General features: G+C 30.7%; 1 protein-coding gene and 1 pseudogene across 1 annotated transcript; both read left to right on the top strand.

Moving 5' to 3' along the window:
- The first annotated feature begins 2,312 nt into the window (after positions 1-2,312).
- On the top strand, positions 2,313-7,959 carry LOC112759164 (lysine histidine transporter 1-like; annotated as a pseudogene).
- A 10,317-nt stretch (positions 7,960-18,276) lies between these two features.
- Positions 18,277-23,872, top strand: LOC112755137 (lysine histidine transporter 1). The gene is made up of 7 exons (XM_025803050.3): positions 18,277-18,588; positions 18,682-18,839; positions 19,138-19,521; positions 22,012-22,511; positions 22,601-22,692; positions 23,223-23,291; positions 23,400-23,872. Exons 1-7 carry the CDS (start codon positions 18,511-18,513, stop codon positions 23,496-23,498), a joined length of 1,380 nt encoding a protein of 459 aa, XP_025658835.1. The 5' UTR covers positions 18,277-18,510; the 3' UTR covers positions 23,499-23,872.
- The last annotated feature ends 454 nt before the right edge of the window (positions 23,873-24,326 follow it).

Here is a 24,326-nt window from a genome sequence, read left to right as displayed (position 1 = left end):
TTCGGCAGATGGAGGTGTGCCAGGCTCAGATGCGCACCACTGGCATCAACCCTGCTGGTGGTAGTACCCCTGTTGGTGGTAGCGATCAGGCTGGTGGCACACAGACATCACCGCCTTCTGCGCTGCCTCATCAGGGCCACAAGAACGACGACGACGAGGAGGACTACTTAGATCTTTAGTTATTAGTGTTTTGTTTTATTGTCTTATTGTATTTATTTGATGTACTTGACTTTTAATTTATTTGAATATTTTATTATTTATTTTAAATAATATATTTCTATTATTTGTAAATTATTATATAATTATGTGAAAAAAATTTAAATAAAAATTTGAAATTGACCATTTGTTTCACAATATTGACCTCACAATTTCTATTATCTGAGTTAATTATTTTTTGAATTAATTAATTGATTGTTGTGACTTATTGATGTTAATTTTCTAAGTTTTTTATTATCTGAGTTAATTATTTTTTGAATTAATTATTTAATTGTTGTCAATTGTCTGAGTTAATCTTAACTTATTTATTTTTTGAGTTTATTATTGAATTATTGCTCATTGTTGTTAATTTTTAAGTTTATTATCTGAGTTAATTATTTTCTGAGTTAATTAGTTGATTGTTGTTAATTTTCTGAATTAATCTTAACTTATTTATTTTTTGAGTTTATTATTGACTTTTTGTGTTTAGTATTATATGAATTAATTATTTTCTGAGTTAATTAGTGTTGTATTTTCTGATTAATTAGTTGAGAAATGATTGAATTTAAATAGTTAAAATTATATATTAAATTTTAAACAAATTTTAAAAAATTTAAAATTTAAGTTTACTATTGTTAAAATTCGCCAATAGTTATTAATTTAATTATTAATTAATAATATATTACCGTCAGATTTATCAGAAAAAAATTCGACGATAAAAACAATCAACAGAAATTTTTTAATGGTAATTAACAGTGGAAGAAAAAATCTACTGGTAAATAATTACCGACAAAATTTATACCGTCGAATTTATTCCAATGGTAATTTCAACAGTAAACATATTACTGGCGGATTTTTTTGGTAAATCCACCAGTATTTGACGAATTTCTTGTGGTATCTTTCTTCTTTTTCATTATCATCATTTCCTTCTTTTTTTTTTTGTTCATCTTCTCCTTTTTGTTTTACCTTCTCATGATTCTTCTTATTTTAGTCTTTTAATAAGAACAAAAACAAGAAAAAATCAAACAAAGAAAAAGAAAAAATACATAATGTTGAAAAATTAGTAAAAAGAGAAAGAACCTACATTCATTCAACTAAATAAGATTGCAATATAATACATATATATTCATTTAAGTCTAATATGAGAAACAACAATACTTCCAAAAGAAGAAATAAGAGCACACAAAAAATAAAAAGAAGAAAAAAATATAGCAATAAAAAAATATTTTTGTATTTTGTAGCAAAATTTTAGTTTCAAAATTTAGAAATTTATGTGTTATTGTTAAGAAGTTTGGGTATTTTTTGTTTTGATAAATTTTACATAATTCAAAACTTTTTCTTCTCCTCCTCCACATTTTCTGCTATTTTTTCTTGTTCTTTTTTTTTATCATTTTTTTCATATTTTTTTTCTTATTTTATCTTTTCATAAATTTTTTTGTTTAATTTTATTCTCTTAAAAGAAATAAAATAAAAAAAATCAAACAAAAAAAAATAAATAACTGCTTAGATGAGAAAGAGAAGGAGAAGAAAAATAAAAATAAAACATAACAACAACAACACCAATAGAAGAAAGAGAAGGAGATGCATAAAAAAAAAAAACAAAGAAAAAGAACAGTACGATTCTACGCGCGTATTGTGTAAATGAATTTTATTGAGTTTGGGCTAATTTGATTGGATTTAATTTAAAAAAAAAATAAATATATAGCGAAACTGAAAAAAAAATGTCAATTTGTCATCTCTTAAGTATTTTATTTAATTGGCTTCTTAAGATTTTTATTGTTTTAAACAAGTAATAATAATTGGAGGTCAAACTATTTTTTTTTTTCCAACCATTGCAGTCACATTAAGTACTCCAGCATCATCATAAATTAATAACTTATGCTTCTTTTCCCGAAGAATTGTCTCTTGCTAGTTCTAGTATGTCTCACCTTGACGCTAACCCTTTCTAAAACTAATAAATAATAAGCATTCAAAAACTACTTGAGGTTACAAACTTATTGCTGAAAAGTCAATGCCTCACTATAAGTCTATAACCAATAACCATCCTCGCTCTCTCTGACCCTTTCTTCATTTTTATTTAAATTCCACTGCTGACAAAAAACAAAGGCTTTAAATTACAGATAATTCAGTTTTAGAATTTGGGGGACAACCAATAATAAGTATTTTATGTTTCGATGCCATTCTTTATTAGGTGTTGTAATTGCAATATCTTTCTTCAATTCTTACACCACTGCAGTTATTAGCACTTTGGATTATCTATGGCGACTCAGCCACCAACTTATTACAGCTTCAATTCCCGTAACACCAACGTAACTCTCTCTCTCTCTCTCTCTCTCTCTCTCTCTCTCTCTCTCTCTCTCTCTCTCTCTCTCTCTCTCTCTCTCTCTCTCTCTCTCTCTCTCTCTCTCTATATGGATTATTCATTCTTACTTGATTTCGGTTTCTGTTAAATTTTGAACATATTATTCAGTTAATTATTCTTAGGGAGTAATATGATTAATTAGTTGTCTATTTCCCTCTTCTATTTTTCTTAATGTTTTTTAATGATTTCTTATGCAAAATTGTGAATAGATCAATGGTAAAAAACTATTAACTAATAAACAAAATTAGGCCAACAATAAAAAAAGTGTAAGGGAGGGAGGACGTAATAAGTTACCTCTTACCTGAATGCTAATTGGAAGAATTAATTCCAATTTTTTTTCCTTTTCCTCGAATGAGGTAAATATGTATTAATTATTTGTAATAATAAAAAGTTTTAAATAGGTTAAAGTTCCTGTATATATATATATATATATATATATATATCCTTAAATAGCTTTTAAAAAAATCTACTAAGTTTACAACAGAAAAAAAAATTACTAAAATTTTTTAAATAACTATAAAATCTTACTAAAACCCCCTCCCTTCCATATCATCGATCTCATTTGGTGCATAATTCATCCTACTAAATCTCCCTTTATCTCAATTTCTACTCTTATTTCTCATTTTTGTTTTTGTCTTTGTTATGAATTATGATAACTAAAAAATATCTCAAACACCATTCGTGTCAATTTATTACAAGAGATCGAAATATGGCTCTATCATATTTAGTTGTCCTGGTCTCAACCACTATTTTTAATATCTTCCAACTGAAGAGAATTGTTTAAAAAGTTTGAAAATTTTTATTTTGTATGTTATAGATTAATAAAATGTGAAATAAATAAAAAAAAATTACTACAAATATCCAAAGCAAGTTAATGGCACTTTCCCATATTAATGTCATTGGCTAAAATTTTCAATTAAAATTTAACATTTAAATAAAATAAAAAAAAGTATAAGAAAAATCATGCTATAATCAGATGAGTTAAGTTTGATTTTGGTATAAAATCAGCGAAGTTTTCTTCAATTTACACATAATCAGATGAGGTCTTTTTGATTTAGTTCCACCCTCTCTCCTTCTTAAAAAACAATTAAAAAAAAAACATAATTTGGTATATGATGTTAGTGCTTTCTTTTAAAAAATAAATATTTTTTATTTTATTTTAAAACTTTTTCCTTTATTTTATATGATTTTATTCATTTTAACTAATCTACAGTTTAAATGACATGAGTAAAGTTACGTGTATATCAAAATCTACCACTAATATGAAATACACATTAAAAATAAATTAAATAATACATATATTTATATATAAATATATAATGTGTGACTAATTTTAGTGGTTGCTTTTAGTATATAAATAATATTTTTGAAATAACATATAGTAATTAGTGCTCGTTTTATTTTTTATTTATTTTCTTTTTTGGGTAAAGTTTCTAGTATATATGTTTTCGTATGATTTCTATATATAATAACTTGAATTCAAAGATCATTTTATTTGTTTTTCCCCAAATAGATCGAAGAAAAACTAGACAAGCAAAAGATACTTGACGATTGGCTTCCAATCACTTCTTCAAGAAATGCAAAATGGTGGTATTCAGCTTTTCACAATGTCACAGCCATGGTTGGTGCTGGTGTACTTAGCTTACCATATGCCATGTCAAAGCTTGGATGGTAGGTTTTAAAACACCTCCCTTCCCCCAAAGGAAATGAATGAATGTTAAATCATTATAAATATTTTAAATTTAATTCCAAAAATAAATGCAAAATGATAGTACACACCCTTAAAACTAATTTAACAAGTGATTAGAGATGTCTTCTATATAAATTTTTTAAAATCTCGATTCTTAAAAAATGTCGAATTTGTCATAATATATACCTCTATCTTTATGTTCAGGAGTAAATATATAAACTGTAAAATTTGATTGCAAAAATATTTTTCTGTCAAGTGATCTAATTATATTGGATTGAATAGATTATGATGATAACACATTAAAATTAAGTGGGATTAGCATTTTGAACTATATATTATTGCAAAAAAGAAACTTAGGATATTAAAGTACTTTTCTTTGAACTAATTTGGATTGGTTTAGTGGTTATTAGCTCACTCTAGTTCGGTTAAATAAGTGGCTAGGGTTCGAATCTCGCCTTGTGCATGTAGCAATTTATTAGTCAGTGGCAAATTCTTAAATGGAGCTCAGATCCGTGACGGATTAGTCCTTAACCTACCGAACTGGAGTATACCATGCATAAAAAATTAAAAAAAAAAGTACTTTTCTTTGAATATTTCATATGCTTCATTTATAATAACATAGTAGTATCTTAAATTAGTCTTTAATAATTTTGCTTCAAACAGATTAATTTTTAACCAAAAAAGAAAACTGAGAGATTAGTGTATGATCGATGTTTTCAAAATATAGATAAATTGATCTCTAAAAAAATTATTAGCCTTTTGTGTTTTTTTTTTTAAATTAATATATATTTTATTTTAAAAAAAAAGTTTGATGGAAGGATTAAATTGTCTAAAATTTTTAAAAATAATATCTTAATTTGTCTTTTATATATTTTGTTACAGGCAATTTGTTTAACATTCTAAATATGGTAAAATAATTGATCATTTTTTATTATAAACTAATTTATCCCGAACAACAAAATTTCAGAAACAACTTGAGATATTATTTTAATAACAATTTTATTTAGGGGACCCGGTGTGACTGTGCTAATCTTGTCATGGATCATCACTTTGTTTACGCTATGGCAAATGGTTGAGATGCATGAAATGGTTCCAGGTAGACGTTTTGATAGATACCATGAATTGGGTCAATATGCATTTGGTGAAAAGCTTGGGCTTTATATTGTGGTGCCTCAACAACTTGTGGTTGAAATTGGTGTCACATGGAGGAAAATCATTGCAAAACTTCCACAAAGCTGTGTGTTCATCAAGTTGCAAACATATCAAATTGACCTTTTTCATTATGATATTTGCCTCAGTTCACTTTGTACTGTCTCATCTCCCTACCTTCAATTCAATTACTCTAGTTTCACTAGCAGCAGCAATCATGTCCGTCAGGTATAACCCCAATTTCTAATTTATATCTCTTCTTCTCTTAACATTCTAAAAGTTAAATTTTTTAATATTATTCCTTTGAATAAATATATATGAGAAATTAATTTTAGAATAAAATATCGCTTCTGTCCTTAACGTTTGGGCCAAATTTTAAAATTATTTCTAGCATTTTAAACGTTTTATTTAACTCTTTAATGTTTTAAAATTGTTACCATATTATTCTGTTAACCATTCCATAACAAAGATGCACATGTAGACATTATAATCCACTTGAAAAACTAATTTTATATCATCATTAGTGAAAAATAAAAAATTAAATAAAAAAAAAAAAAAACAGTAGCATATGAAGAAACACAATGTAATTAGGATTTTGTATTGCTAGTGTCATTTTTTATTTATTTAATTTTCTAGTTATTTTTACTAACATTAATATGAGATCAGCTTGCCGGAGTGGATTAAATAACTTCTACGTGTGCATTTCTATTATAGAATTATTAACAAAATTGATGGTAAAATAATATTATAATAATTTTAAAACATTACACGTTAGAAACAACTTTTAAATTTGGTCCAAATTTTGAGAACAAAAACAATAACTTCATTCTTAATTTTATTAATCCAATGTTAAATTTCACCATCTTAGATCAATTTAAAATTGATTTGATATGTAATCATAACTCTTTATTTTTAACGTATATTACAGTTTTAAAAATATCAAAAAACATAACTATTAGATTATCTATGATGTAGTTACTCTACCATTGCATGGGGTGCTTCTATCCATAATGGTGTAATAGAAGATGTGCAATATGGGTACAAATCTAAGAGTAAAGCAGGAACAACATTTAATTTCTTAAGTGCCCTTGGCGATGTGGCATTTGCCTATGCTGGACACAATGTGGTGATGGAAATCCAAGCAACTATTCCATCAACGCCCGAGAAGCCATCAAAGGCTCCAATGTGGAAAGGAGTCGTTGTTGCATACATTGTTGTTGCTTTCTGCTACTTTCCGGTCGCTCTCATCGGCTATTGGATCTTCGGAAATTCTGTTGAGGACGACATTTTCTCCTCTCTAAAGAAACCAAACTGGCTTATTGCAATGGCCAACATGTTTGTTATTATCCATGTCATCGGAAGCTATCAGGTCAAATTAATTCTCGAATTATGTTATTTTGCATTTTTTAATTATTGTTTACTTTATTTTGTATTATGTAATTATTGTTAAAATAATTGAATAATATTAAATGAAATATTACTAGTAATTATTGATTTTGCGTTAATTTTCTTACATTGCACCTTTTGGATATGGTCTCTTTTAATTTGAATTCTGCGAAACTTTTTTGAAAACCTTTACTTCCAAAAGATAACTATTTTTTTCATCATAATTTGTTGCAGGTGTATGCAATGCCAGTATTTGACATGATTGAAACTTTAATGGTGAAGAAATTCAATTTTCAACCTAGTACAATGCTTCGTTTCATAGTACGCAATGTTTATGTGGGTAAGTAAACTCTTCTAACATTTAACAAACATAACAATTAACAAAAATACTTATTTCTTGATAAGTCCCAATGTATTTTCCTTTTCTGTGAATCTAACACATGATTCTCTTGTGTTTTAGCATTCACAATGTTCGTTGCTATTACCATACCATTTTTTGATGGCCTATTAGCATTCTTCGGAGGGTTTGCTTTTGCTCCAACAACGTACTTTGTAAGCTTAGCATATAAATTAAGTTTTTTTGAGATATAATGGAAACACATTGACTAAATTTAATTTTTAAAAAATTATAATAATTTACGTATTCAACTTGATGGACAATGCAATTCTTTCACTTATTTGTATATTTTTTCCCCTTCAAATTTCAGCTCCCTTGTATCATGTGGCTTGCAATCTACAAACCTAAAAGATTCAGCTTGTCATGGTTTACTAATTGGGTATGCTACATATGTTTTGTTTTAATTTTTATTCTACTTGATTTGTTTTGTTTTAAGCCAAGATTGATCTTGCTCCATTGTTGACAGATTTGCATTGTGCTTGGCGTAGCATTAATGATTTTATCCCCTATTGGAGGTTTGAGGTCAATCATAATCAAAGCAAAAACCTACGAGTTTTACTCTTGAACTCATTCTACCACTTAATTAATAATGTGAAGGTGCGACATGCATGCAACTACATACCCAGAAGAAAAAGGACAAGAAATTAAAATGCCTAGTTTATTTGACTCTCAATTTTAATTGATGTTGTCAAAGTGTGATCTTTTTAGACATCTCTTTTCTACTTGATCTCGAGTGCGACTAAACTTCAAAAAATTAAATGAATTTCATACCTATTTGAATTGTGGTTTATGGATGTTAATAACTATATTAACACACTACTATATATAATAGAGGACAAGGAAAACTTTTGCAGCGTTCTAAAAGTAGAAAAGGGAACATGAGAAGCAGAGGAATTTAGTGTTAATGTTGCAAGTGTGACGAGTGCATAAAGTTAGTTTCACATCAAAGAAAATAAGGAAGAGTGAGGAATTTATAAGATGAGAGACCCATTAATTTATTACCTTAAGGTTTTGAGTTGGATGTGGTGTCATCGTTTGATTCTTCTTCCTCTCTAAAATCTTGCCGATGATTGGGAGCTGGAGAAATGAGAAAGTAGATTTGATAGGAACTTAATTTTTTGCTTCTCTCTAATTACACTTGCCACACTTACTAATTGAGTAATTGTACACACACTTGAAATCATTGTGTTTCGATTATGTTGGTTTTCTTTTTCTTATAATAACTTCAAAGAACAACTTTTATTTATTTTTAAAAATTCCCACTCAGTTGCTTTTTAATATATATCTATGCTGCTTGCATTTCACATAGGCAAAAGAAAAATTTGCACCAACTAAATTTATCTGTATTGATTGACTTTATCATAATATTTATGAAATTATTATTGGTGTGAATTTTTTACATATTTACTTTTTTTTTTCCTTTCACTACTTCACGAACAACTCTTCACATAGTTTATAATCCTCGAAAAACTGAACACACAGGAGAAGCTAAATAGATGTGCTATAATAATCCGGCAAGACATGGATAAATGTGTGATATTTGAACTAGAGTCTGAAACTATTTGTTACTTATTTTTCTCATGTCACCAAGTATGGAAGGTGTGGAAAAAGATAATCGATTGTTGGAATCTGATGTGGGTGTGGTTGCGATCTTTCAAAGATTGCTTGAGCTTTGAATGGGTATGAAGATGTCAAAATTGGGTACTATTTTCTTAGCTGTCATATGGTCTGTATGGAGCGTGAGAAATGGCATAATTTTCAGGAAGGACAAGATTGATAAGGAAAAGCTGAAGCAACAAATAAGGAGTCTCTTGGATGTATGGAGATTATAGAGGGAAGGAGCTGAAATTTCACATAGGAGTTAATCTAGCTTCAAATTGATTAAGTTTTTTTTTTTTTTTTTTTTTTTTTTTTTTTTTTTTTTTTTTTAGACAATAGATGCATTTCATTCAAATAAAGGAAAGAAATACAAATGTCTAAAATCGGACAAGCACAGGCAAAAAAAGGATGGCTTCCCAATTACAATTGAAACTCAAATAGAAAAGAGTGAGAACTAAGCGAAAAATTAGGGTCCAAAAACTTTTTGCAAGAATTCATCAATTAAATATTCAGCTACCTTTTAAATCTCTTCTGGTGTCAATACCTTGCCTTCAAAAATCCATTTGTTGCGGCTAGTTCATATGTTCCAGATCAAGCACGCTACCAAGCTTCTTTATTTTCTTCGGTGGCTATCGCCGTTTGTTCTGTCAAGTATCATCTTCCACCATTTGCGAACTAGATTATTGTTATCTTCTTCTTCTAAGTCAGCTGCTAGGATTTGAGCTAGGTTCCAAACCTGTCTTGAGTGAATACAGGTAAGTAAACAGTAGTTGACTGTTTCTTCGTGTTGGTTACACTGTGGGCATCTGCTGATTATGACTGGAACTTGCATTTAACTTTTTCCTAATAGGGAGGCCTCCGTACAAAGCTTTCCATAGCAGAACCTTCATCTTCATTGGCCACCACTTGAGGTTCCAGAGTGCTGACCAGATTCGCTTATCCCGAAAATGTGCTGGCATCATTTCAATTGGGGCATGGAAGAAATGGAACCACACCTCATATCCTGATTTTACAGTGTAAGTCTCTTTTTTCTCCTTATTCCATTTGATCTTGTCTTCCCCTGAATGAATCTGTGTTTGCATGATGACATGTGTAATTTCTGGCTGAAAATTCTTATTAATTAATTCAGTGTTCCAATTTTCAGATTCTGTGATGAGTTGAGCTACCCAAATTAAATTGGGGTTAATTTGTTGGTCTTGCATATGTGATAGCAGCCCCTGATTTTCAACCCAACGATCCTCTCAAATTCTGAGCATAGACTGTCTTCCAACTTGCCATATAACACCTTTTTCTAGAATTTTTTGACCTTCTAGTAAACTCCTCCAAGCCCATGATGGATTGTGCCCTGTGTCAGCTTTTAGGAAGGAATTGTATCTGAAATACTTACTCTTAAACACCTTTGTAACCATTGATTGAGATCTGGTGATTAAACGCCATCCTTGTTTGCCAAGCATAGCCAAGTTAAAATCCTTGAGGTCCTTAAACCCCAATCCCCGGTATCCTTTTGGTCGACATAAAGTGTCCCACTTTATCCATTGCATCTTTCTTTTCCCCTGCTTTTGTCCCCACCAAAAGAGTGTCAATAAACTCTGAATCTCGTTCACAAAAGTCTCAGGAAGCTTGAAACACCCAAATGTATAAATTGGATTGCCGAGCCAATTAATTTAATTAAAACTTTTCGACCACTAACTGATAGCAAAGTTCTCTTCCATTGCTGCAGTTTTTTGCTAACCTTTTCCTTGACAAATTTGAATGTTGATTTTTTTTATTTCTGGACAGTGGTCGGCATCCCCTGATATTTGTCTTGAGCACCAACATTGGGGACCTGAAGAATATTCACAAGCTCGTCTCTGTTATGCTGTGGTGTATTTCGGCTGAAGAACACAGCCGATTTGCTTAGGTTAGTCTCTTGACCAATAATAAGTCCATATAACTACAATATCTGCATAATACTCTGGCATGACTGAGGATTAGTTTTACTGAATATGATAGACTCATCAGCAAAGAATAAATGGCTAATGATAGGGCAGTTACTGTTTAATTTAAGGCCAGTTAGCCCATTATTCTGCTCTCCTCTGTGGAGCAGATGGGATAACCCCTCCGCACAAAGAATAAATAGGTATAGGAAAAGAGAGTCTCTTTTTCTGAGCCCTCTAGTAGGTTGAAAGAAATCTCTAGGTTGACCATCCACAGTAACAGAATATGAAACAGTAAACACACACTCTTTGAGCCAATTAATCCACCGATCACAAAATCCAAGCTGTTGCATAATCCTCCATAAAAAACTCCACTCTACCCTGTCGTATGCCTTACTCATGTCTAATTTCAAAGCCATGTCCCAATCTCCAAATCTCTTATTCTTCAGAAAATACATAAACTCATGTGCTATAAGTACATTATCACTTATTAACCTTCCTTTGATAAACGCACTTTGATTTTCACTAACAATTTTATTTATAAGAAATTGCATTCAATGAATAAGAACTTTTGAAATAATCTTATAAAAAACTATACTCAAGCTTATAGGTCTCACCTGAGCCATAGTAGTTGCATTATTAATCTTCGGTATGAGGCAAATATGAGTGTGGTTAAAAGCTTTTAGTATTTTTTCTCCCTTAAAGAAGTTGCGAACTGCCCTTAGAGCATCTTCTTTGATGGTGTCCCAGAAAAATTGGTAAAATTTTGCCGTATAACCATCATCCCCCGGAGCTGAAAACGGGTTAATGGAGAAAACGACTCTTTTAATTTCCTTTTCTAAGACTGGTCTAGTAAGGAACTAGTTATTTCTAGCTGTAACCTTTCTTCTCATCGTGGAGATTATCTCCGTTGGATTGGGTGGGATAATTGTTGAAAACAGCTTTTCGAAATAATTTGGGCTATTTGACTGATACCCTCTGCCTCAAAGCTTGCTACTCCATTTTCATCTTCCAATTTGAATTTTGTTGTTCCTATTCCTGATTTTTGTTTTTGAATGAAAAAATCTGGTATTCTGATCCTTCCATTTTAGCCATTGCACCCTTGATTTTTCTTTCCAATATCCTTTTTCGCTGAGATACGCTTCAGTTAACTCATCTTCTAAAATTCTGATCAATGTTGCATTTACGTGGTCATGTTTGCCCTTTTCATCCTCAATTCTTCTTTGCAAATCCTTGATTTGGTTCAAAGAGTTAGCCCCGCCTAATTGCTGCCAGTTTACTATTTGGTGTCGACATCTCTTTAACTTTGTGAACAGTTCGTACATTGGAGAACCCGTTGCTTCTTCCTTCCATAACTCCTTCACTATTTGCACTACTTCTTCATTTTCGCACCATCTTTCTTGAAATTTAAACTGTTTCCTTGCCTTCCTCTGTATTACATCAGAGTTTAGCAAGATAGGTCTATGATCTGAACCTTGGTCAATTAGGTGTATAATCCCAGCTCTTGGATAGTCCTCCAACCATCGGATTGAGGTTAAGCATCTGTCTAATCGTTCTCTAACTAACATCCCTCCGAACTGCCTATTACTCCATGTGAAATGGTCTCCCTCAAAGCCCAGGTCTACCATACCTCCGGCATTAATAAAATTGTTGAAACCTTGCATGGACGCTGTTGACTTCGGCCTTCCACCCTCCTTTTCCTCCGATGAAGATATAGCATTGAAATCACCTAGTACCAAATAATGTTCCCCAGCTGAGTCTATTTGGTCTAGGATGATTCTGTATTGTAAAGAATGATGGGCATCTTCGCTATGTAGGTGAACCCCCATCAGGTCCCATGTTTTTTGGTTACTCTGATCATGCAATCTCCAGTGAATGTAAAAGTTTTCACACTTTATCACTGACACCTTCGCCTCATCTTTCCATGCTAGAACCAGCCCCCCTGACAAACCTTGAGGCTCCACACATCTCACGTTTTGAAACTCCAACTTATTGCACTGTTCAGTCACAAACGAAGTGTTGTTTTTGGTTTCAGAAAGAAACAACACCTCGGGGGAATGAGATCTAGTGATCTCTTGTATGTTGTGAACTGTCAGGGGTTTCCCCAAACTCCGATAGTTCCACATCAACAGCTTCATCCCTCATTGGGTGTCAGTTGAGGGTTGGTACCCTGTCCTTTCAAACTTGAGCTCTCCTCATTGATGCATTGCTTCTTCACATTCTCTATATCTCCCCCCTGTTCTCCGTTTCTCTCCAGTATGCCTGGTTAATTTTTCACCAGGTTTTCTTGCCATATGCTTTAGTTTCATTGACCTTTTCTTGCTAGTATCCACAGAGAAACTCTGACCAATTTGGAAGCCTGACTTCACAGCTTCTCCCAGACCTTCCAATTCGCCATTCTTACTGTCTCCCGCCGCTACAGACCCATTTTCCTCTTCTACCTCCTTTGCTGCCTGGTAGGTGATTAGTTGCTGGTTTAGAACCAAATTCTGACCCAACTTGCCACACTCCCCTTTTCTCTTACTTATTTCACCATTACTATTTATTGAACTGCACACCTCCTCTCCCTGGAGCCCCTGTTTTTCCTTCACTAACAAGCTAGCAAAGCTCTTCAGCAGGCTTACTGGTGTTGGGCGGTTCAGGGTCTCCCTTTTGTTGATCTTCATTCCTTGAGCATTAGAGTTAACATTCTCCTTTTGTTCCTCCACTCGCCAGCCTGTTTGCTCTGCCTTCAGCCAACCTTCCCATCCATCTTCTTTCACTTTGTCATTTACTGTATCCTCCAGGTAGTTGTTGCACATTCTCCGTTCATGTCCTACATAGCCACAATAGGTACAGAAGCATCCTAAGCATTCATATTTTAGAGAGATCTCCAGCACCTTCTTATTTGGTCCAGCAGTTTTCAAAACCCTTCTCAATGGCCTTTTTACATCGATCCGCACCTGTGCTTTAACTATTCGCGTCTCCCTGCCTTTTATTGAAAAGATGGCAGCATCCATAACTTCACCGAGACTTCCCCCAAGCTTTCTCCCTAACTCTTTAGTTTTATAATGTTCTGGGATTTCCCACATTTGGACCCAGATCGGCACCATTACCAGATCATTGTATTCCCCCACTATTTCTTCCTTCCATCTTGTGAGGTTAATGATAAAATTTTTAAACTGCTATGGGCCTCCTCTTTCTATTCTTAGCACATCGACTTCTTTTTTAAAGGAAAATTTAAATAAATTACCCCTATTTCTTGTACTTTAAAGCCTTCTGGGTGAGACCATATTGCTCTCATAGCTCCTTCAATGGTTCCAACAGTAAAAGTTCGATCCGCCAGAATTCTACCAACGAGGCTCTTTGAACATATTTGGAGACTTTCTCCTATCTCCTCTTCTCCAAATACTATAATTTCTTTTTCATCCATATTATCCTTACTGCGGTCCACCATTACCTCTTTTCAGAGACACTAACTTGGATGAAAAACTCACTGACTCCCATGTAAAATCAGACCACAAGATGAATACGCTACTGAGTTGTGAAAACCCTAGCAGAGTAACAATTTGAATTCGAAATTCGAATCACTCTCCTCGATAAAAGTTTCTCAATGTATCTGATTTGAGAAAGGTGTATTTGAAATTGATTAAGTTTGCTGATATGAGTTTTGTAGGACAAATTGAGAATTGTTATATGTCAATTGGTCTAATTATAGGAGTAATATTTAAGAGAATAAAAAAAATGTTACAAACATGACTAAATTATTTGTTTAAGATATACATCAACAATTAGTTAAGACAATGGTTAACGATTATAGAAAACCAAATGTCTTATTCTTTCAAATTGCCTTGAAAGCTCTAATTAGTCAAGTTGAATCAAATATGCATCATCTTATTAGTATTTATTTTATGACTTATTTTATATTTATTTTACTTTATTTTATTTTTATTGTTTTAGTCTCAATTATGATTTGGTCCATTTTATTTTAGTGAATTTATAAGTTAGGATGTTAAAACTAAGAGATATAAAAATTTCTAAACTTTGTAGCCATTATTTTTTCAATTTTTTTTATGAATGAATTTTTTTGAGTTTATTGAGAAATTTGGGTGTGACAGAAGAAATAAAGTGATTCCCTTAACGATTGCATCAAAAAATTTGGGTGTGACAGAAAAGATAAATTTGATGTAGAAACACTGCCCAAAACGTTGAGTGAGAAGAGTAGAAAAATTCTCAATGAAACTCAAATTATGGTTCACTCTCCTTTATGCAAACTGAAGTTAATTTTTTTTGTATGAGTCCTGTTTCTACATCTAAGGTTTGCTGAACTAAGTTAACACATTGAATCTTGAACCAGTCGAGGTCTTTCCTTTTCTTTCATCAATCAGACCAGAAAATTAGGGATTGAAAAAACAGAGGTGTGCCGCTATGCATCGGTTTCATTAGTAACTTATCCTCAATGGGTTTGATAAATTAAAACCCTTAATTTAGTGCTTTGGCCCCAAGTTTTATTTTCAACCATTAATTTACAGTAGAACAAAGTAGCCACCACTTTGTTCATATTATCTGAAATGGTGGTATAGAAGAAGAAGAAATCAGCAAGTAATTGACTTGCATGTTAATGAAAATTTCATACCTTTATTCTCTAATTTAGCTTAACTTATTTACGTTGATTTTGATTTGACATAGCTTTTAAGAATTGCTTTTCCTTCCTTCTCTTTTTGTACTTAGTGTAAAAAGTAAACTTCTCTTTTTTCTTTGTGCCTTGCCCGAGGCAACATAGCTCCACCGGCATAAAGATGATCTTTCTTTTAAGAATGGCAATAGATTGGACTACATGCTTGGTCCAAATAGCTATAACTCAGACACTTACTTTTATTGTTTGGGCTGCACAATGACATTTGGACCTGCAACACTAAATAAACCGTTAAAATACTTTTGAATTTTCAACCCATTTACAATTATATTTGTCATCACCAAAAATGTTATTATTGTTTACTAAATTTAATAGATAACTAAATTTTTCTATCTTTTTTTATATCGATAAATTTGTATATCTAAAATTTTGTTTACAGATCTTAAGCCCTTCATATTAAATTTTCTAGTCAACTAAATATTCAATTTTTAAATACGATTTTTGTTGGGATTTGCTACCAATATGTTATTTACATATATAAATTAAAATCTCTTTTACTTATAAAATATATTTATGCATAGCAACTTTTCTAATAAAAAAGATAAATGTGTATAAAATTTTTGTATAAAATAATTTAAATATTAGATATTTAATTATTTTATATATGTAAAATAAGTCTCATTTTTAGATGTTTCTTATTAAGTAAGGAGTGTTACATTTTTTGTTAATTAAATAAATTTTAATTTTTATTTATTATATTTTATATTAATAATAATTTAAAATTAAAATTTAAAATTTAAAATTTACGATTTAAAATAAAAAATTTAGAGAGAAATCAACTTCCTACTAAATTTCTTATAAATTTATCAATATTTGTCGTCAAAATGCTAATCTCGTTGTCCTAACTTTAATAAATTAATTATATTTCACCAAACCAAACCAAAGAATAGAGCCTGGCAGCAAAGGCCAAATACTTGATGAAGGAAGGAAATCAATACACAGTAGGAAAGAAATCAAGACACAATAGGAAACAAATAATAATTCTATTGAGAACATATTCCAGCATAAGCCAGGCAGCACCTTTCAAATAATTGATGAAGGCAATCAAGACACAATAAAGAATGAAATCAAGAAATATAGGAAAGAAATTGAAGATGTATTACTTCCTTCAGGATATTGGGAAAGGTACTGCTTGGACAACATGTATACTAGGAATGTCAATGGGCAGGGCGGGGGCGGGGGCCGGGATCCCTCATGCCTTCCTGTTTTCCATCCCTGCTCTTAGATTTGCTCTCCATCTCCGCTTCTATTTTCTGTTGTGGGGGAATATTGCTCCCTATTCCTATTTCTCACGGGGTCCCATTTTCTGCGGGGACTACATTTTCCATCTACATAATAGTTCTAACTAATTATTAATTTTCATATGAATAGAGCTACAAGTATCTATCTTATACAAAAACTGTAAGATTTTATACAAAAAGTCTAAATGACACGATGGTGACTTCTTTCGAAATAACGCAATAGGAGAACGCAACGACGAGCCAAGGGAAAAAGTAGTGGACGAGGTGGGAGACGCGGCAACAGAGAGGAGAATGGACACGACGGCAGAGTTACGAAAAGGAACGCCGCAGTAAGGGTGATGGCACGGTGAGGTGTGACGATGCGGTGAGAAGGGTGACGAGGGGGTGGCTGCAGAGAGGTTGGATGGAGTATGGACAGCCTTAGGGATCTCTGAATTGAAGAGGGGTTATGCAAATAAAGATTAGGAGTTTTGGGTTTTTATATATATGTGTATATGAGAAATGACTAAAAAAAATATATGAGAAATAAACTATTAAGGATAATTCAAGGAATTCATAAATTTCGGAGAATAGCGGGGACGGGGCGGGGATCCTCGCTCGGGTTTCCGCGCCTGCTTCGGAGAAATTTTGTCCCCCATCCCCATCCCCATAGAAAAAATTTCCCACAATTGAATCTCCATTCGAGACAGTCCTCGCAGGGATCTCCGCATCTCGGAGAATTTTGCCATCCCTAATGTATACATGAATTGGAACGTCTATTTATCAAAATTTTAAAAACGGAATCGGTAATAATTTAATAAAGTTGAAAACTTAAGGATTTAGTTTAACTAAAATTTAATCGGAATTAAATTGAATAAAATAAAATAATATATTTATATAAAAAACATACAAATGGCATTTTTTATTCTGATATGATACCAAGGCCCGTACAATATTCTAATGGCTTTTAAAATGTCACACCAATACCACATCAAGCCTTAATAATACACCCCTGATTCTATCTTTCTAATCACTTTCCATCATTTATAATATTCCTAAACATAGCTTTAGATCAAATTCTTTATTTCATTAAATGGGCTTTTTTTAACATCAAGGATTTATTTTTTGTTTCCTTGTCCAAACAAACCATCCAGAAACAAATAATTAAAGGTGGTAATCTCTAAGACTGTATTTATTTCTAAGAATAAGATAAAATAAGATATTGAGAATAAGACATAAAAAAATAGAGATATAAAATTTTGTATTTTTGTATTCTATTTAATAATAAGCTAAAATAAACTATAAAAATCTAATTTATTCTCATTTTTTTCATATAAAAAAAATGAGAAAAAAATATAATAATAAAAAATATAATTATAAAAATTAATAAAAATAATAAAAAATAAAAAATAAGTTATGTCTTTTGTTAATATCTTGTGTTTCTTTTGTCAAAATAGACATAAAATATACTAATTTAGTGTCTTTAAACACAATATCTCTGTCCATATCTTATCTGTGAAATATAATTTTATATTTTTGTATTTTTTTATCTCAGTGTCCCGTCTCTATAAACAAATAAACGTAGCCTAAACTATTCACGCCTTCCCCACAATTACTCCATCCAGCTTGTGATGAGCTCACAAAATTACCTAAAAATATATATAGCCGGCTTAACAAAATGCTCATTGTGTGTGTCAACACTTGGGCGGACTTCTCTTGACAGTCCCTGTCATAAGCAGTATTCTGTCATTGTGTGCTCTCTTTGAGTTCAAATTTTAATTTAATTAATTCAATTCAATGCAAATAAATAGGTTGTCATATATACTATCTTCCATTTTAGTGTCTTTGACCATTATTCTCTCCCTTCTCTTATAGATCAGATCAAGTGATTCATTCACAGACTCTACACAACTTGGCCACCATGGGAAGTGAGTCACCCACCAATCCAAACTCTATTAGTGAAGGGAATAGAACCGTTTATCCCATGTCACCACCGGAGGTATTATTTAACTCTCTATTGCTTCTATGTTCTTATTAAACGGAGTGATTTGTTGTAACTAACTCTGGGCCGTTGGAATTCCGTTTATAACAGATTGATAAAAGAACGGCAGAGCAAAAGGCAATTGATGATTGGCTTCCCATCACTTCTTCCAGGAACGCCAAATGGTGGTACTCTACTTTTCACAACGTAACTGCTATGGTTGGCGCTGGTGTCCTCAGCCTTCCATCCGCCATGGCAAATCTTGGATGGTAAACTCTATCTACTACTTTTGTAATTTCGATCACTAAACAAAACACTTCAACACAATAAAATTGAACAAATAAAAAACAAAAGAAAAGATTCTAAACTCTCTTTAAACTGTTATTTTTTAACCTAAAGGATAAGTTCAACACAATAAGGTAAAATACTATATTAACTAAAAAAATAAAAGAATTATATTTTTAGTAAATATAAACATAAATTATATATTATATATTTTTATGTGTAAAATATTTATAAATATAGATATGGTCAAATGGAAATTGAGAGAGTAATTAATGATTTCAGGGGTCCGGGTGTGGTTATCCTGATACTGTCATGGGTAATAACTTTGTATACGCTGTGGCAAATGGTTGAGATGCATGAGATGGTACCGGGAAAACGGTTCGACCGGTACCATGAGCTAGGACAGCAGGCGTTCGGCGAGAAGCTAGGGCTGTGGATCGTGGTGCCGCAACAACTGATATGTGAAGTTGGGGTGGACATCGTGTACATGGTGACTGGAGGAAAATCGTTGCAGAAGGTTCATAAACTTTTGTGCAAAAATTGCAAGGACCTCAAGACCTCTTACTTCATTATGATATTTGCGTCTGTTCATTTTGTTCTTGCACATCTTCCTAACTTCAATTCCATTTCTGGAATCTCTCTCGCTGCAGCGATCATGTCTTTGAGGTATGTGCTCTTCACAATACATCAATCACAATTCCTTTCATATTTTATTTCACTAGCCATGCATTTTTTCTTCATAATTCACACTCATGTTATATACTTATATTATATATACTATTTTTTTTTTGTATTTTTGAAACAAATAATTGAAAAGTCTTCATTATTTTGTTCATTTTTCAATAAAAAAAGTTTAAGATTTTTTATTTTCTGATATTTTCAAAAACTAACATATATATTTGAATTATTTTTTTTAGTATTAAAAGGATAATTTAAAAAATAAACTAGGTTCTAATGGTTACTTTTTTATATATATATTTTTAGTTTTCTATTACAAGAAATTAATAAAAAAAAATCAAATTAGATAATAAAAATTTTGTACATTCAAAAATCTAATTATTGTTCTTCTAGATGTATCCTTTGAGTAAAACTATAAAAGAGATTTAGATAACTTAATCATTTGATTAGAACTAAAGAAGAAACATGTGACAATAAGTCATTGTTATTTAAACTGGGGACGGAGGGATGACTTGTTTATTTTATAAATATTATTAGAGATAAATTTATTCTTTTATTTCATCGAAAATTAATATGTCTAATTAATAATATTTCAAAAGGTTTGAGAATAATTTATTAATTATTTATTTTAGAACTAATTTATTTGACGAAAACATATCATTGTTTAGAGTTTACTTTTACTCTTTATTTTTCAACTAATAATAAGGTCTAGTGTACTATCCTATAGAAGCTTTTAGTTAGAGCCAAATAAGATATGTGATATCTACATATGATTTGGCCTAAGGTAAGCTTTTAAAATGTAACTGAAAGTATTATATGCCTTAACACAATGCTCTATTTAAGTTATGGCACAATAATTGTCCAAGGTTGCCCACATATATACAGGTGACTCATAAAAATGCGAAATACTAAGTGCTTACATTGGCTGATATTTTTTTTTTCTAAAAATATCCATTTCTAACCTTGGTTCAATTTCATAATTTTAAATTGTCACACATGGATTTTAAAAGTTTTAAACATAAATATTTTATATACTTAAATATTGACGATTAAAATAATTATTATGTATTTATGTATGTTTATACTTTATACATATTCATTTGTAATTTTTTTACTAAATTATTAGTAAGAAGCAAACATATAATATTTAAATAATTAAATCTGTAATATACAAATAATTAAATTTATTTAGAGTAGTATAACTAAAAATCAGAAAAGATCAAATATATATATTTCTATTTACTGGTTCATTGATTACTGATTTTTGTTGTACGTATATGTAACATCATCGAAGAAGAAGATATAGTTTGCAATATTTTCTAGAATAATATATAGCGAGACATTGAATTCAGACTCATTAAATGAAACCGTCTTTCTTGTCCAAATCGAAGAACTAAATTCAAAATATACAATTATTTATTAAATCCCGCTACGTTACCAATAATATTTCTGTCAACTTCTACTAACTCTTATTTATAACTGTATTTAATAGAAATATCTTTATAGATGTGTCGAATAAAAATATTTTTTTATGACTGTATTCAATAAAAATATTTTTATAGATATATTTTTTAGATGTGTCTCTTTATATATGTGTTTAAAATATAATAATTAATTATTATTAACAATAAACTAACAGATAATATATTAATATATTGGTACCTTATACTTTTTCTTATTTATTATTCCGTTGCTAAAATCTTCCAAGCCTATCAAGTCAACAAGTCAAGTAAACGCAACCGCGTGGTTCGGTCTTTTTCTCCATCATTAAGATTGTTATCGGTGGAGAGTTGAATTTTCTATAATTCTAATTGAGAGAGATATATGATCAATCACACCCAGATTTCTAACACAGAAAGAAAAATAATTTGTATTAATTTTAATTTTATTGTATAGGTCATTAAGGTCAAAATATGACACTATCAATCAGTTTTCCTTTTCCTGGATTTCTAAGTATATATTGGAATATGTTATTCAAAATCTCGACCTCACATTACAGACCACCTTATAAGAGGAGAACAAGTTTTTTATCCTTCTTCCTCCTCAATTTGTCTTTGCTACTTCAAATCTACAATCCTTTAAATTATTTTCTGTTTAGTGCTAGATGTTTTAAGCGTACGAAAATATTTTTGCTACAATATAAAGAATATTTGAATTATATATCTACCAGCTAAAATTAAAACCCCAGTGAAAAATAATGAGCAGCATAGACTTTGCAATGTGTATCACATACATATGGTGGCCATACAATATATATATATATATATATATACATATGAATTATTAAAAAAAATTAAATAATAAAAAATTTAAAATTAAAATATCATCAAATTTGATATAAAATACAATAAAATTTAATGGGTTAAATTCTGACACATATTTTGCAAAATTTGTATTGACATATTAGTATAAATATATTTGGCATTAATTATCAAATCAATTATGTATATAAAATATATATTAAAATGGTACATGCAGCTACTCAACAATTGCATGGGCTGCTTCAGCACACAAAGGAGTTCAAGAAGGAGTTGAGTACGGTTACAAAGCCACCACAACAGCAGGAACAGTCTTCAACTTCTTTAACGCTTTAGGTGACGTGGCTTTCGCCTATGCCGGACACAACGTGGTGCTTGAGATCCAAGCAACTATCCCTTCGTCGCCGGAAAAGCCATCGAAGGGCCCTATGTGGCGGGGAGTGGTGGTAGCCTATATAGTTGTTGCTTTGTGCTACTTTCCTGTTGCTCTTATTGGTTATTGGATGTTCGGAAATAACGTTGAAGATAACATCCTTATTTCTCTCGAAAAACCTACTTGGCTCATTGTAGCTGCTAACTTGTTTGTTGTCATCCATGTCATTGGAAGTTACCAGCTGTATGCAATGCCAGTATTTGACATGATTGAAACCGTACTGGTTAAACAAATGAATTTCAAGCCAAGTAGAATGCTGCGATTTATTGTTCGCAATGTTTATGTTGGTAAGTGGAATTAATTACCTCTTCTCATTTAATTTGATTATTGTCCTCTTCTAGTTATGCTTAAATAATAATGAGTCCATTTCATTCAGCATTTACAATGTTTGTGGGCATTACATTCCCATTCTTCGGTGCGCTCCTTGGATTTTTTGGAGGATTTGCATTCGCTCCAACCACATACTTTGTAAGCCTCACACCTTTTATTATTATTATTAAAGTCGTTTGATTACTTCAAGAATATTTTAATTCACTTTATTTAGTTATATATTATCCATTTATTATAGTGTAGTTGATTATATATAATTATATATGATAAACATTTAATATACTTTCAAGGGTAAAAAAATTTTAAACTTTCACTAATAATAATTTTATTAATTAATTTAATTAACGATTCTTAACTATTATTTTTATACGAACATATTTTTATTTCAGTAGTCACGGATGAATTTTTAATATATGTCTTTTTTATAGAGAAAGGGAGTAATTTTTTTATAATTGCAGAGTTATAGTTGTGGTTACTATTTTATCATAATGGCCACGGTAACTAATTTTCTGATAAAACAATGGCCCTTTTTTTTTTTACTTTTTTAAACATAGAGATTGTAGTAACTAGTAATTAACTACATTTTCTCTTTTCATAGATTCTATTATTGTTATTTTTTCATATAAAAAAAATGCAAATTTTAATACAATACCGTTTAATTTCTCTAGCTCCCGTGCATTATATGGCTTGCAATTTACAAACCTAAGAAGTTCAGCTTATCGTGGTTCACCAACTGGGTATGTTCAACTACATCATGTTTCTTAATTAATTCTTAATTTGTTTTCATGTCATAACTTGATAGTTTTTTTTAATTTAATTTCCTTAATTGATTTGAATGTTGTCAGATTTGCATTTTTCTTGGTATCCTTCTGATGACTCTATCGCCAATTGGTGGATTGAGGAGTATCATACTCAATGCAAAGACTTATGGGTTTTACCAATGAACAATTATGTCGCAAAAATTATTGTTCAGATGTGATCTATTTATTTTCGCTTTGTAATTAATTACGCTTTCTTTACGTCGATCCTTGGAAAAAAGATATGACAATTCAGACATCATATAATTCTTGAAAAATAAAAACTTGTAGAAATATGATTTTTTAAAAATAATAACTATCGGTCATAATATAATTGATTGAACGTGCCTTTTTGGTGCTTAAAAAAAAATTAAGACGACCGATATTTGTAAGGTTTTAATGATCATATTGAAGGTTTTTATTTTCCAAGATAGTTCTAGATGAAGTTGTGGTTTATTTATAAATATAAGCATGCTTTAAGGTACACATATCATGTAATATATATTGATTATTGTTGTCTACTCTCTAGTTTTGGTTCAACTAGCTAGAACAAGACCAATGCATTAATATTGTGCCTACGGCCAAAGTATAAATAAAAAATTAAAAATTATTCAATAATTAATTAGGTAATGAAATGTACGAGAATTTTACACTATTCAAATTTGGAATAAGTTTAATTTTTGATGAATTATATGGTAAAGATGTAAGTTTATATTTTTTTTATGGAATGAAAGAGAAATTAAAAAAAGGACTCATACTTTGAATAGCAATAAAATAATCAAAAATAACTATAAAAAAATTTATTTTTTTTCTCTATACCACTTCAATCTGTATAGTAGAGTGTCCCTTAATTTTTTATTGAACAAAACACGTGATATCAATATTTTATTATAACGAATAATTATATCCAGGCCATAAATTTTCTATAAAGGGACTAATAATAAACATGATAAAAAAGATTGCACATCTAAATAA

The sequence above is a fragment of the Arachis hypogaea genome, chromosome 16 (assembly GCF_003086295.3).
Source record: "Arachis hypogaea cultivar Tifrunner chromosome 16, arahy.Tifrunner.gnm2.J5K5, whole genome shotgun sequence".
NCBI lineage: Eukaryota > Viridiplantae > Streptophyta > Magnoliopsida > Fabales > Fabaceae > Arachis > Arachis hypogaea.
Note: the sequence above shows the minus strand (reverse complement) of the source record. Positions and strands in the feature narration are given on the sequence as shown.